At 35.5% G+C, this 14,081-nt stretch overlaps 1 protein-coding gene across 8 annotated transcripts in view; it reads left to right on the forward strand.

Moving 5' to 3' along the window:
• The window catches only part of KNDC1 (kinase non-catalytic C-lobe domain containing 1), a 59,791-nt gene that overhangs the window by 23,831 nt on the left and 21,879 nt on the right, over positions 1-14,081 (forward strand). For 5 of the 8 annotated variants that reach the window (XR_004358272.1, XM_032694863.1, XM_032694868.1 and 2 more), the window contains 4 exons: positions 1,867-1,984; positions 2,336-3,357; positions 10,830-10,944; positions 13,989-14,060. Coding sequence is in view for 6 of the 8 variants with exons in the window: in XM_032694863.1 (XP_032550754.1) it covers positions 1,867-1,984; positions 2,336-3,357; positions 10,830-10,944; positions 13,989-14,060 (1,327 nt within the window). In the remaining 2 variants the exon portion in view is untranslated. Of the gene's footprint in view, positions 1-1,866; positions 1,985-2,335; positions 3,358-10,829; positions 10,945-12,726; positions 12,840-13,988; positions 14,061-14,081 lie in introns of those variants that run through there. The other 3 variants (XR_004358273.1, XM_032694864.1, XM_032694869.1) reach the window with 2 other exon arrangements.

The raw sequence follows: 14,081 nt of genomic DNA on the forward strand, positions 1-14,081 counted from the left end.
TCCTACTCTAATGGAGACAAACTGAAAAGATGATGTAGATGCTTGACAGTGCTTTGATTTTTTTTAAGAGGGTTGGGTGAATATGCTGGTGAACCTAAATATTTCATTAACTGTTTCTTCCCATTTAATATTTAGTTTACAAAGAGAGAATCGTTAGAAATAAGAGCACAGGCATTATACTGTGAAATTTGAAAGACGATTGGATTGCATTTAAGAAGAGGATGGAGGGAGACATGCCACAGGAATCCTCTGTTCCTTAGCATGTTCAAAACAGTGTTGTTCAAAGCATTACTACTAAGTTGTTTTATTGTAAATATGTAAAAACCTAGTAATATTTCATTATATATCTTTATTCGATTTTGTATTTTATTCCACTTAGCCTCTTAGTTTACCTTTAGTTGTTAGAAAGAATTTGAAACTGTATAGGATTCTTCAAGCTGATGTTTTTGAAGAATTTATATTCTGTTGGTTACCTAATAGAGCATTATTTCACATTAATATGTGAAAGTTTTGCTTTAATGTTTTTGCAGACTTTGAGAATGTAGCCATAGAATAACAGTTGTCCAATGTGACTTTTCTTGGGCTCAGTTCTTCTACTTCAGAACGGTGCTATCTGCTTGTCTGTAGGGTTTTTTTTGTAGATTTTTCTTTTTCCTGAGCTGATAGTGTATATTCTAAATGGTATGGCACTTGTAATCAATACTTTGCAGAAAGAGTGCTGCAACAGAAGAAGTAATAGATTCATTTTTATAAAGCAAAAAGTATTGCCTCCCCAATTGAGGACTGCCCAGACAGGAGACTGTACCTGACATGGGGCCTGCTTGATCAGCTGCTGTATTTTTATTAGTTTACTTTGTAGCATAGTCAGATTGTATAGCATTCTCTATCACCTCCCTGAAAGCTATTGCTGACTACTTGCACTGACCCAAAAACAGTGTGTGTCAGGGCTGGTCTAGGGTAATATATAAAGATCACTTTGTGAGTAGGTTCTTTTCTGTTCTTTTCCACTGGGCACTTTCTTGGGTGGAATGGAGTTGGGGGAGCTATATGGAGGGAAAACACATAGGCATTCCTAGGCATTTTGCTGGACTCCAGCACAGTCCTGGCTCCCTTTTTCCTGTCCTTCCTTTCTCCAGTGTTCGAACCTACAGCACCTTCCACTCACAATACCAGAAGAGCAGTTGAGTAAGTTAATGGGGAAGAGCGTCTCCTCAGAGCTGTGTGAGGAGATGGTGGGATGCATTTGGAAAGGCAGCTCTCTTCTGCTTCCTGCCCAAAGGGACAGGTTTTTAAATGTGTGAATATCTGTAGTTAATTGTGTGTGAGACCAGTGCTAATACCATCAAATGGTGCTCAGGCTAGAGATTAGATATGAAGTACCTCTTATGATCTGATAAAGATGGCTTTCTCTAATGCTTTCTAGATATTTGTATTTTGCAGTTTTTAAAAGATCTGGGGTTTGCTTTTAATGTAATTTCAGTAACATTCATCATCCTGCCCATGTCACTCAATTCAAGTGAATCACTGAGTGTTTAGAAAAGTACTAAATGCTAGCTTTTTACATTTTCAGTATGTTATTCATAAAGAATAGCATTCAAGATAATTTTTATCAGTTGTTCTTGGTGTTCTAACTGTGGGCTAAAACTTGAACTGTATTAAATGATTTCATAATAGCCCATGGTAAAAACGAGAAATTAATTCAACTACATAATAGAAACACACAGTATAATGAATTAGTGCAAGAAAGACCTCCAGTGTAGTGTAGTATAAATTCAAATGTAGTGTGGGAGTTAACATTACTCGCTTTAGTCAAAATTCACAAATCTATTCATTATTAAATAAGTATTTAACATTAATTTTCTCTAGAGCATTTTGTCATTATGTGAAGAAAAAATGAAGATTGCTTCATCAAGTAATATTTGTCGAAGTCTGTCTGCTGTTGGAAGAAGAGTTCTTTCAATTGAATCATTTGGTGCTTCTCAAGGTAACCTTAAAATGTATTTAGTTTAGAACTTTAGATTGCCTGACATATATAATGATTTTTAAAAGACTGTGTTTGCGTGCTTTCCTGTTATATGTTTCTTTCTAGATTTCAGAAAGTCATTATTAAATATCTGTAGGTTGGGGGTGGGGAGCAGGGGACTCTTAATTAACATAGTTAATATATTTAGATTGTCCCTTATGATTCAAAGTGACTTGTTAGAAATAGTTAATTTGTTTAACATACTGAAGATACATAACAGCAGTGGCAGAAAAAGCAATATAAAGATTTACTAGGAAGGATTAGAAGGTTTAAATATACATCTAATATAAACATCTGCTTTTTTTCATCTAGATGTCTGTGATAACATGTGGAAGGGAAGAATGTGTCAGAGAAGCTTGGGATCTAAATTTTATTCAAATGAGAAAAGCAACATAGCAGGTGATTCGTCTGCAGTGGAAGATGTGACAACTACCTGTCATAGCAGCTCTTCTGTAGTTACCATGGTGACTGGCAGAGAAAGTGGTTTAAAGGAAACACAAATTGATCTGGATAGTGGCAAAACTCAACATTCTCACCTTGCAACTCAAACTAAAAAGAGCAAAGAAGAGGATAAACATGCAGTGTATACTGACAGCTTTGCTAGTGTTGCTTTGGATATAAAATCATGTGTTATTGACCTGGAGAGAGATGGCATTTTTAAGAAAGGTTCTTTGAGAAAAATTAAAACCTTTCCAAAGCTACCACTTGAACCTGCAGATGCAAATAACTTTTTTACTTCTGTAACCAACAGTGGACCACTAGCTAGGAAAAATAACTCCCTAACACAAGAGTTACTACCTCTAGACAATAATAATGAGGTTGCTTTTTCGAAGGGAAATCTTAATTCATTTGCTATTAGTAGTCCACCAGAAACAGAACCAAAGAATCACCAGGTTGATGATCGTCATTTAGAAGCTCCATGTGTATGCACACAGGTGTCTGGCTTGAATCTAGAAGAACATGTGTCACTTATTAATGGTAAAAAGATAGGTTTTGCTTCATCTGATCACAAAGAAGACTGTTCTGGTGCTACCTGTCAAATGCTAAAACCGGCTGGTATGCTAAAAGACCCAAATCAGTCAATTGCTGGAGCAAAAATGCTAGACAATTACCTGGCCTTGGAAGACTCTTCTGAAACTTTTCAAGGGTCAAATGAAAATTACGTACCACATTTTAACAAGATGGATTCAGTGTTAACAACAAAACCCTGTGGGAACAGACATGGATCAAACCTAATTAGGTCGCCAGAATTAAGCAACGGTGCAATGAGTACAAACAATAATGAAGATAATCTTTGTGGAGGCAGAGGTTCAGAAATCAAAAGTAATGAGCAGGTAGTAAAAATAAAGTCTTCATTATATAGTTGCTGTAGTCACTTATGTGGAGATGAGATGACTTAAATACTGTGTGATTTCTTCCCCCCTCGTCCCCTTTAGCGTCCTGGAAAATTGAATTTTGCTGATCTGCACACTTTAAGAGTTAATATTGGAAATATGGTGATCCTTTTTCCCTCTTTACTTAAAAAAAAAGTGCTGCAGTGAAATTAATACTACTGCAAAATCAACTTCCATTTAAATTTTTCTATTTTTTTTTTTTTTTTACAAATGGAGTATACTCACTAGCATGTTAGTGCAGCATTATTTAGTAGTTGATTACATTTGTAAGAGAACCATGATCAAAACATATGTATATTTTTAACTCTTCATGTTGCTGTCAGTGCATAAAGTTCACTGCCTTGAAGTGAACCTCCCAGGTGTTTATGAAAATTGCAAAATTCCTGACTGTAAACCTGACCTCATTGGAATCAATGGTAGTATCCCATCTGCTTCAGGAGGTGAAAGAGTCCACTTTCTTTTAAATCTGACGTGTACATTTGAGTTTTTGAAAATTGTACCTATGCTGTATTTGTTCTGTGTTCTTAAATTGCCGTCTCTATGTTTGTTATGTATATTTCGTTATAGAATTCAAATATGTGCACAATATGATGAATATGCTGTCTCATGCATTTAGTCTTTATAAATAACCAAATGAGAGAGGGAGAATCTACCAGAATTTGTTGATAGATCTTTGAAGTATGGTCTCCTCTGCTCAAATTACATATCTCAGGGTGGACAAGTTTGGTCTCTGACTAGATGGTTTTCTCTTGTGCCACACTCAGAGTTGTAAACACTCCCCGTGATAGGGGAGCTGCTGGCTGAAACTGCAGGATGATTTGTGCTTCTCCAACCTTGCTGTGACTTGATAAAAATGAGCAGCACAAACTTCACGTTGTGTTTCCAGAAATTATGCTTAAGTGAAGATCTTGGGTTTTTTCTTTGCTTGTCTACGGGCAATTCAGCCTTGTTCTCTTTGCCCAATAGCCCATTTTCCAGCTATCCCATGCACTGGCACCCAGGGTTATATTCAATCTCTATCCATCCTTCTTTTTACCTTGCCTGAACACCTCCACTGGAGCAGTAACCTATGATTGCCAAGTGTGTAAAGAGCCTTTGGTTCATCATAGCTAAAAAAATTAGTGCAAACTGAAGATTCTGTCCTACCTTCTTTTATCCCTTTCTTGTCTCTTCTCCCCTCAATAGCACGTGCACTTATTAAATTCATAGTTGAGGAGGATAGTAGCTATGGATAAGCACCACATGGCATGGTTTTGCTCTCCGAGGGGGTTATTCGTTGTATGCATATCAAATCCTTTATTTAGTTTTTAAATCCTTCAAATGCATTCTTCTTTTCAGGCTCTGAGAAACGATCCCTTTATTGTAGACGCATCCTTTTTTTTTATCTTTTTCTGCCATCACTTATGAACATAAATTAAGTGTAGAGATAGGGGTTCTTTTCCAAGGAGCAAAAAAAATGTTGAAATAAGATTGTATTCTGTCCTTACTGGATTTCCAGGGCAACAGTTTAGTTCTCGGTACATGAAGATAGTATCAGGAAAATAATTTTCCCCAGAATTCTTGCATGATTTAAAAGCTATTTGGTTTTCCTGCAGCAGCACTTGAGATTGGCACACAGAAAATAAACCAAAATACGTCTTCAGGTTATTCTGCCATACTTCTGAAATCCTCTTTTTCTTCAAATATTTAATCATCAATTTAAATTAAGTGTTCTTTCAGCCCGAACAGAATTTCATTCTTCCAAACATTCTCCCAAAGGTTATCCTGCTCCTACTGAATTCATGGGACAATCACAGTGAATTAGAAAAGGTACCTCTTGTTCCAGGTACCCTAATAACCAGTGTTGTGATATATACGATCTGAAAGGAAGACGGCAGGGTGGTGATTCTCTATGGTATCAGACTTTTACAGCTGTCTTTTCAGTAGAAGAAGTGTTTGATAGACTCATGCTCTATATTCTCTTTTTTAGTAATTGATTCCAGCAATTTTTCAAGTTCTGGCACATAAAAATATTATGCTCTTTAGTAAAATCTTGTTGGTCTTAAAACAAAAAACGAACAAAAAAAGCAAATGTAATAAAATCTTCTTTGACTATTTACCTGCTGTAGGGAGGAAAAAAACCCCTTTAAATGTCTTAATATCTGTGAGCAACACCTCGACTTCTGAAATAGCTTCCTGAAATGCTCGAGTTTCTAGCCTGGTAATTTTTCTTTGTTTTTTGAAGGAAGGTAATTCATTTTTAGTAGTCACTGAACTGTATTGCAGACTCTATTACAAGTCTTCTTAGAACAGTGGAAGGGGTTAATGTTTTCAGCTTCTTTTTTTCCTTTTAGAAAACAGATTTTATTCCTCAGGCTTCTGAAACATAGCAGGTTTTCCCTCTGTGTTACCTGACAATTGCAAAAAAGAAAAACCATACTGTGCTATGCCTTATGTGATGAAAGTACAACTGATGTCTCTCTCTCAAGTTCCCTTTCATTTCTTAGTGCCAGAATTTTACCAAATACCTAAGTCTTAGAGTTTTTTCATTTACTGCAAAAGCACAAGTGTGAAGGCCCAGCTAATGTGATTTCTATCTTCTGGGGTAAATAGAAAATACCTCAGAAGCTTTGCAGTGCTGCTCTTTCACTAGTTTTCTATGACAGATTGTCATGATTGCAGCATACAGAGCTTTTAGAATAATATGTCTAGCATCTCTTTCAATATTTCATGTTCTTTAGAAAAGGTGCAATACCGGTCCCATCCGGTTGAAGATCAACCTTGTCTACTCTGGAGAACAGACAGTTTTTCTTGCCTGTCAGTACTTCTCCAGTGGACAGTATTTTTCTGATACTCCAACACTGCTTCTTAATGTTGTGTGCTTTACTGCTAGTAAGCATTACTAAAAATACTTGCTTGCTTTTGTCTGGCTACTGCAATGTATCTTGTGAGGGTTTTCATAGTAACTTTTAGAGTTTTGCATGCCATAAATAAATATTTTTCACTTCAAGTTTGAGTGGGGATCTTTTATTTCTCTAACCAGTTTCATTCCAATCAGGTGTGTCTCATCTCTAATCCTTTTAAATGTTTCTCTGTGGTATAAATGCTATGGGCTTTACTTGGGAAGGGTTAATGGGAGCCTGGCATATGCAAGTTTGTTTCCTGTTGGTCATTCAGACCGTGTCAAACATGAGAAAAGTGAAAAGCCATGTAGCTAGAGGCTGACACTTTAACACTGGGGAAATAACAGTTGAAGGAAAGAGAAGTTGTCAATTCCCAGAATAGTACTTACTAAGAAAAGAATGCTGAAAATATATTTTTGGCTGTTTAAAACACGCCAGCATTATGTTAATGAAATAGAGTATGTTTGCATAGTCTGAATGCTTTACTAAAAGTTGGGTTTTACAATTCTGGTACCAGTAACAGATCTCATAAATGATTTTTGCAGAACTGCAAAAAAAAAAAGCCACTTTTCCAACAAGTGAGGTTTAAAATGCCATCTTTGGGCATAAAACAAAATGGCCCCAGTGTGCAACTATAAGCAAGAATCGGTCATTTGGCTTTTTTATATTTTTTAACAAAATTTCTGTGCAGTGAAAAACTTTTTCATATTTTAAAAACTGAGATATATAATTTCTGTTATGAAAAAGTGGTTTAGAAGATGTAAAAAATCAGGAAGAAGCATTGGATTATAAATTTGTTTCCTCTTTGGTGCAATTTCACTAGTGATAATATATTAATGAATGTTGAACATCAATATTAAAATAATGTTAATGGCTTAAATGAAGTGGACTTGAGGCCTTATGAATGCTTAACAGTTGTCTTGAGCTTGCTTTGCTAAAATATATGAATAGATAGTTAAGAAACAATATGTGCTACAGGTGGTTTGACTAAAAAGTTTTAATTGTGTTTTCCAGCACTTCAGATTTTTTTTTTCTTGGTGGTTGAGTGGGGATTTTTTTGTTTTACGAAATAGCAATAGCCATGAATCAGAGACTTGCATGTTAAAAACCGAAATGACCAAACCTGAGACATATACCAAAATAAGGAGTTTTACAGTTAACAGATTCAGTGGAATTAAAATGTGCATTGTGTTAAATACCTAAAAGGTGAGGTATGAGGTGCGTTATGTTAAATACCTTTATTTAAGGACTGAGGCTTCCATAAAAACTGCCTCCTAACTTTAGGTTGAGAAGTGTATTATTTTTCCTTTGAAAACTGTTTTAACCAGACTGCACATGGTTTTCGTCACAGATGCAAATGTGTGATGAAATATGACTTATCATGTACCTTGACTACATGGGATAACTGCTACAAGAAGCATAGGTCATCAGCAGGTCTACACCTTCAGTTTACATCTTGAAGTCTTCCACAGTTCTCCTTCTGATGTAGGAAGGTGAGAATCTGAAATAATCAGGACACTAGAAGAATGACCTTCTCAGATATTTCTTCCAGGAAAAAAATTAATCTCTTTATATCATCAGGGTGGGGAGAGACTAGAATTTGAGTAAGAGACAATAGCAGTGCAGGTAGTTATTAGCATCAAAGAAGAACAACTAGCATACAAATACTAGGTAGCAATATTAATAGTTGAAGTTTCTTATTTCTTTAGAATGCTTGCCAGAGAAACAATGAGGATATACATTTAAACAAAGTTCACCAACCTGTAACCACATCCTTTTTTTTTCCTGATTCAGACTGATCTGGCTATTTTGTGGATGACAGTGAATCTCACTTCTGCTAAGATTTTCTTTTACTATGTACTTTTTTTCTTCTAAAACAGAATTTTTCTGGTGCCTCTTCATCCTCTTATTTTATTATCAGTCATTGACACCTCTTTCTTATAAACTTTTGCTGCTGCTCTTAGAGTTTATTCCTGCTTTGCTGCTGTGCTTAAATTTCTGTCTGCTATTTCTTTCTTATTCCAAAGAGCTTGGATATCCCAGAATTGATGAGAAATACTTTTCAGCTTTCTACTGTACAGCTAACTTTAGTCTCTAGTTTAGTGAGAGATTCTCCTTACCCTTGCTAGCCGTTCATCATCTTCTCCTGAAGTGAGTGGGATTTGTAGGAGAAGTCCCATCTTTCTTCGCTGCAGCTTTTGGAGCCTCTAGAGACAAACTTCAAGAGGAGGGATTTCTTACAGAGACACATGTGGCACTAGTGTGTACTTATTACAAAAATATTCCCAAATCCCAAAACCTTCTTAATCTTTTAGTCAGTCTGTGAAATTTCTCTCCACTCATGTCAGCTGTCCAGGGTTGATTTGAAGATTTGACTGCTCCTTTCTTTGTCAAGTGTCCGTGAGCAAAGATATTTGAGAACCAGGGTGCTGTAATGGGGGAAACACAGCGCTGATCAAGGACAGTAATCTGTCAACAGTATGAAGCAGTATCTTGTATGTTCTCTAGACTAATTCATTCTTTTGACTGTCTGGCCTTTTCCTTCCTGCTGTGTGATTGATGCCTTTTTATCAGACAGTTCAAGAGCTTACAGTAAAAGAACACATGGATGAAAGAATTTTGCACTCCAGGGTACTGGTGATAGCAAAACTTGAGAATGAAACTGGGTCTTATCACCTGGCTTCAAATCTGTCTGTGCTGAAGTTACTAATTTTTGCAATGTGCCACAATGGAGAATAGAAGAATAAAAGCACCAAGTTCATTTTAGCTGTTGGAGGTAGACAGAATATAAAACGTTTTCAGTAAATCAAAAGTTGTGTTTTGTGGCACATCTTGTTAAAAAATTACGGTTTGCCTGGTTCACCTTCAAAGATATTTAAACAGTACAAACCAAAGTATTGTGTTCTTTGAGAAGGTATTCTGGTTAATATTAAATTATCAACAAAGTTTCAGCTACAGAAATTAATGTGGTTCTTTTCTCAATAGATTGCACTGAAGCTGTTTGTTGATCTTTATGAATTCAGTACAGTAGTCTGTGTATCACATATTTTATGATAAAACCCAAAGAGCACCTCACTGAAGGGTATTTCATAGACAGGATCATGAAGAATTGACTTTAGTAAATGACAGTGCAGAGGCCGATTTGTCAAACAATGTACTGCCACTGTGTGTGAGAGGGACCCTTAGTCTATTTAGATTTTACAAATACTGATTGGGTTATAAAGGTGTCTGTAAAAACAACAGAACTGTTCAGAGGGGGTTTTGTTTGTCTCCTGTGCTTCAGTTTTGTGTTGGGGTGTTTTTGGTTTGGTTGGAGGGGTTTTGGGGTGTTTTTTTGGTTTTGAGTAATTTTTTTTTTTTGCTTGGTTGATTGGGGGTTTTTTGTTTCATTTTTTTTGGGGGGGGTGGTTTTGGAGGGTAGGGGAAGTTTGTTTTTTCCTGAGTTAGTCCTGAATTGCTTCTGGTAATTCCTTTCTTAGACCAATTCAAATGGCCTAAATTTGACTAGTTCAGAACTGCATATACAACAGGAAATGTGCTGTGCCCTTTTTTAAAATAGGTGGATTGGTCTGCTCTAACTTGGACATTTCTGCCTGCAGTGAATTTTTAGTGTACCTTTGTAGGCAAACGGAGATTGTGAAGTCCAGCTGATGTCAAGGGCTGCTACTAGAGATAAGCTTTTCCATTAGCATGGTTTGCTCAGGGAGATGTCTGTGCACTGCTGTCAGTGTCAAGTTATTAGATTCACACAAATACGCACCAACCACCACCACCACCCCAAAAAAAAAATCACTAAATGTAAAGCATGTCTCGGAAGAACAGTAAGTTTCCATGGAGCAGTACCTCTGTCACAATAAGGTATTATGCCAGGTATCAAAAGCTAAATTGATAGCCAGAAAAAGAAATTCTATTACGAAAAATTGAGCAGCCAGTGATTAAAAACGAACTACATGCTTGGACTTCAATTAAATCTGTCATTAATTCTGTCAATATTGTTAACATCTTTCACAGAAGAACAAGAGATGTTGATGAAATCTTTAAGGTAAGACATGTAATGCAACTATCAGGGTAAATCAGAATTTGAATGTGGGACTTTTTTGTTGATAGCAATCATTTGAATTTTGTTTTTCAGTCTAGGTGTTGTCCCTATAATTATGTAATTGTTTCATCATAAAAGATGTCTATTACACAGTAGACATTCTAAAAGAGTCTTTCCTTAATATGTAAGAAAGACCTTCCAGATAGCTCACTTTTCCTGAAGCCCTTCTATTTTTACTCAGATCTCACTTGAGTTACTCTTCCATTATGCAATTAAGAAACTACTGGTTCATTTATACAGCTAGCTAGCTGTGCCATGCTTTTTAATAAGTAGTATTAATTCATTACTGGTAAGTGCAATAAATATATTTTCTTGTATCTTTTTAGTTGAGTGTGTTTTATATTAGAATTTACTTTTTCATTGCACCAGTAAACGGTTTTAATTTGTGATTATTTTTAATAACTTTCTGCATCCTCACTCTTTTCTTTCAGTGGATCTCTCTAAAACTTCTGTTGTCCTCACATGGAAGACCTCTGAAAGATTATGAACTCTGGGCATTATGTCATGAGTGTTTATGTGCTCTACAGACTTGCGTAGATTATCCAGGTATAGTCTTAAAAATAAATATTTTGCCTTGTTATTTATGTTCACCACATTAATGTTTTCTTTATTCTGTTTGAAAGTATCTCGACTTTCATTTTTCATACAGAACAAAATAGACAATATTTCTGATTTCACTCTCTTAAATCATGACTTAGAAATTTTACCCAATTGAAGTTTTCTTCCATATATATAGAATACCTTCTTTTTCTTTATTCTGAATTTGATGGCTTTTGCAGCAGAAATTAATCTTTATGACTTCAAGCAGGGAAAAAAATTGGGGGTTTAGATGTTTTGGGGATGGAGAAACTACTGTGAATTTTAAGAAAAGTACTTATGACTTGAAAGCAGGAGGAAATAAGTTTTGTGTATGTGTGTGTGTATATATATATATGTATCTATGTACGTAAACCTAAAATCTCCTCTTTTGCCTGAATTTCTTTCTGACAAATGATTCCTGACATATTTTGGACAATACAGGGCTTTGTCATTTTAAAGCATCCATTTTAAAGCGTTGGTCCTTCCACATCTCCCATGCTTCATTTTACAGAAGAATTATCAGAAATAAACTTCTGAGAGAGGAACAGGGAACTGTCCTTTGACAAAATTGGAATATGTTGTATGTAACTCAGAAGAAGACCATTCTAAATTTCCATAGACATCCTGAATGTTGGTTTAGCTTACACTGATGATAAACCTGTAGCGGTTCTGATAAACAGAGCAGAGGTTCCCAGCCCCCCCCCCTTCTTTTCCTTGATTTAAAAAACCTCCTTTTGAGAGTTTGAACAGGGATGAGTTTGAAGTCTGTAACTGAATATAAACAATTGGATAGTAAGGTACAGAAAACTTATTGCATCTCTTTGGATTTCAGCTTCAGTTATTTTATCTTTTATGATATAAGACTGTTTGAAAGGAAATTAGCCATAAATGAAGATTTCTGAGCACTTTGAGAAAAGTTACCCATAAAACTAAGTATTTAATATACCTTGCAACAGAAGGATTATTTCAGCCTCATAACATGTTCCTAATGTTTGTGAAGATTTCAGATGACTGCACATAATGGCTCAGATTTTAATTTAATATGCATAGATAGCCTCTGTTACTGCACTTACATCCACCCAGAATGCATGTCTTAAAAATACTGAATTGTCATCTGAACCTTACAGAAGTGAACATAATGATACAAACCACCAAATGGAAGACACCTTACTTAAAATGCTATATTTGACAAATAAAGCTGCCTTGAAGTTCAATATTGTTTTCAGATTTAGAATATTTCTGTGAGAGGGTTCTCTGCCTGTTCTGAGAGTAGTTGTGTAGAAGTTGTGGCAAGACTTACAGTGGTATTACTACTTCAGTGCCTACATACACACGTGAAGTTCTCTCGCCATTCCTTTGGAATAAATAATTAAAGGCGAACCTGATATATATTTTGAATATATATTGTTAAAATATCCTTTGTCTTGACAATGGTAGAATAAGACTGTTAGCTGATGAGTCATAGTTAAATATATGAAAGGTGGAACAAGCTGGTTTATTTATTTATTAACTTAGCCTTTTCCTCCACTTTTATGCTTTTCTTCCACCTTTCCTCCTTGATTACACTTTTTTCATTATCCTAAGCAGAAATTGTCTGGCTAAGAAAACATAACCCAAAGCTAGCCTTTTCATGTGTTTTTCTAATTCAATTCTGCTACAGAAGTTGTTTGTAACCTCCATTGAGACTTTACTTATTTCCTCTCCTCTTATCAGAGGATGTTGCTTACATGTTGCTCATGGATGCTTTAGGGAGCCCAAGTGAGAATTCATACATTGCACTGAACACCTTGAGGTCTGGTTTGTGTGAACTTTGGGGCAGTTTCAGGCCCAGAGGCATTAACTACTGAGAAGCAAGGACAGTGAGCATGAAGCTACCTCTGCAGAAATAACTAGTAAAGGTTCCCATTCAGGAACGCTTTGCTTTTCAAGACACGTGCTTCAGGTCCAGCTTAAATATTATTGAATGTAGTAGACAAGCCTTTATTTATGTGTTTTGTATGAGTAACTAGAAAAGCAAAAGTAGTATTTCCTTTTTTTCTTAGTTTATTTTTTTTCTCTGAGACCTCTTCAATTACTTATTTAATAATAAATTAATATTTGTTTTGCTCTTAGACCTATTTAATATTTTAAGTAATTAATCAATTTAATGCTTTAATCTCTTATTTAATGCAAGAATCTATTCTTCTAGTACTCTGTTTTTAATAAGAAGACAGTGTATTTGATGGTAGTCCACAAAGAAAGGACTATACTGCTGGCCTGTTGGCTTATTATATTGAAATGTTAAATTACAGTTTGCTTTGAAGTTATTAAATAGAACGACACTGTTATCACAAGTTTTTCATCATCAGATTTATATAACGTGATCTCGTGACCTTAAATATTAAGCTCCTGAAGACATGACATAATTTAAAATAGTTTTAGAATGCCATTATTTCTTTTTTTATCTACGGAAAATTTCATGGCCTTGCACATACTGATCTCTGTAATGTTTCTTCAGTGAGAGAGTGTGTGTGATTATAACTATGCAAAACAGTTCATATCCTGTCACACCTAGAGGAGTTTTGGATCTGGCCACGTATGTCTCAGCTTTCTCCAGATAATGACCCTCTGTTTTTGTGAGGTTAGAGGAGGAAAGAAAGGAGAGACTTAAATGCTTAAAATAAATTATCTATGTTTTTTTGATACCTTGTGAGAAGACTAGAGTACATCCACCTGTTATATTTCTTTTTTTATGTTTTGTTTCTTTCTTTACCTTTTCAGTGCTGGGTAAAAGAAAATAAACTTCCAGGTTTTGTCTTTGTTCTGCAGGAGTTGCTTTGGGTAATTACATATCTACTGTCTCTTTGTTGGCCGGTATCTGTTCTAGCATGAGTGTTATTTAAAACATCATTTATCGTAGGGTAATTGCTGACACTGCAAATTCTTTTTAAAATTATTTATTTTTATTAGTTTCAAATAGTTACAGGAACAGATACTTATTATGCCTTGCTCTTTTGTGATTTCTTTTGCAGTGGTCTTATGTTTGGACTCCGTGCTGATTGACTACCATGGAAATATCCTCTTTTCGGCTCCAAAAGGTGAAGGTAAACTAATACATTGCCTGC

The sequence above is a fragment of the Chiroxiphia lanceolata genome, chromosome 8, assembly GCF_009829145.1.
Source record: "Chiroxiphia lanceolata isolate bChiLan1 chromosome 8, bChiLan1.pri, whole genome shotgun sequence".
Lineage (NCBI taxonomy): Eukaryota > Metazoa > Chordata > Aves > Passeriformes > Pipridae > Chiroxiphia > Chiroxiphia lanceolata.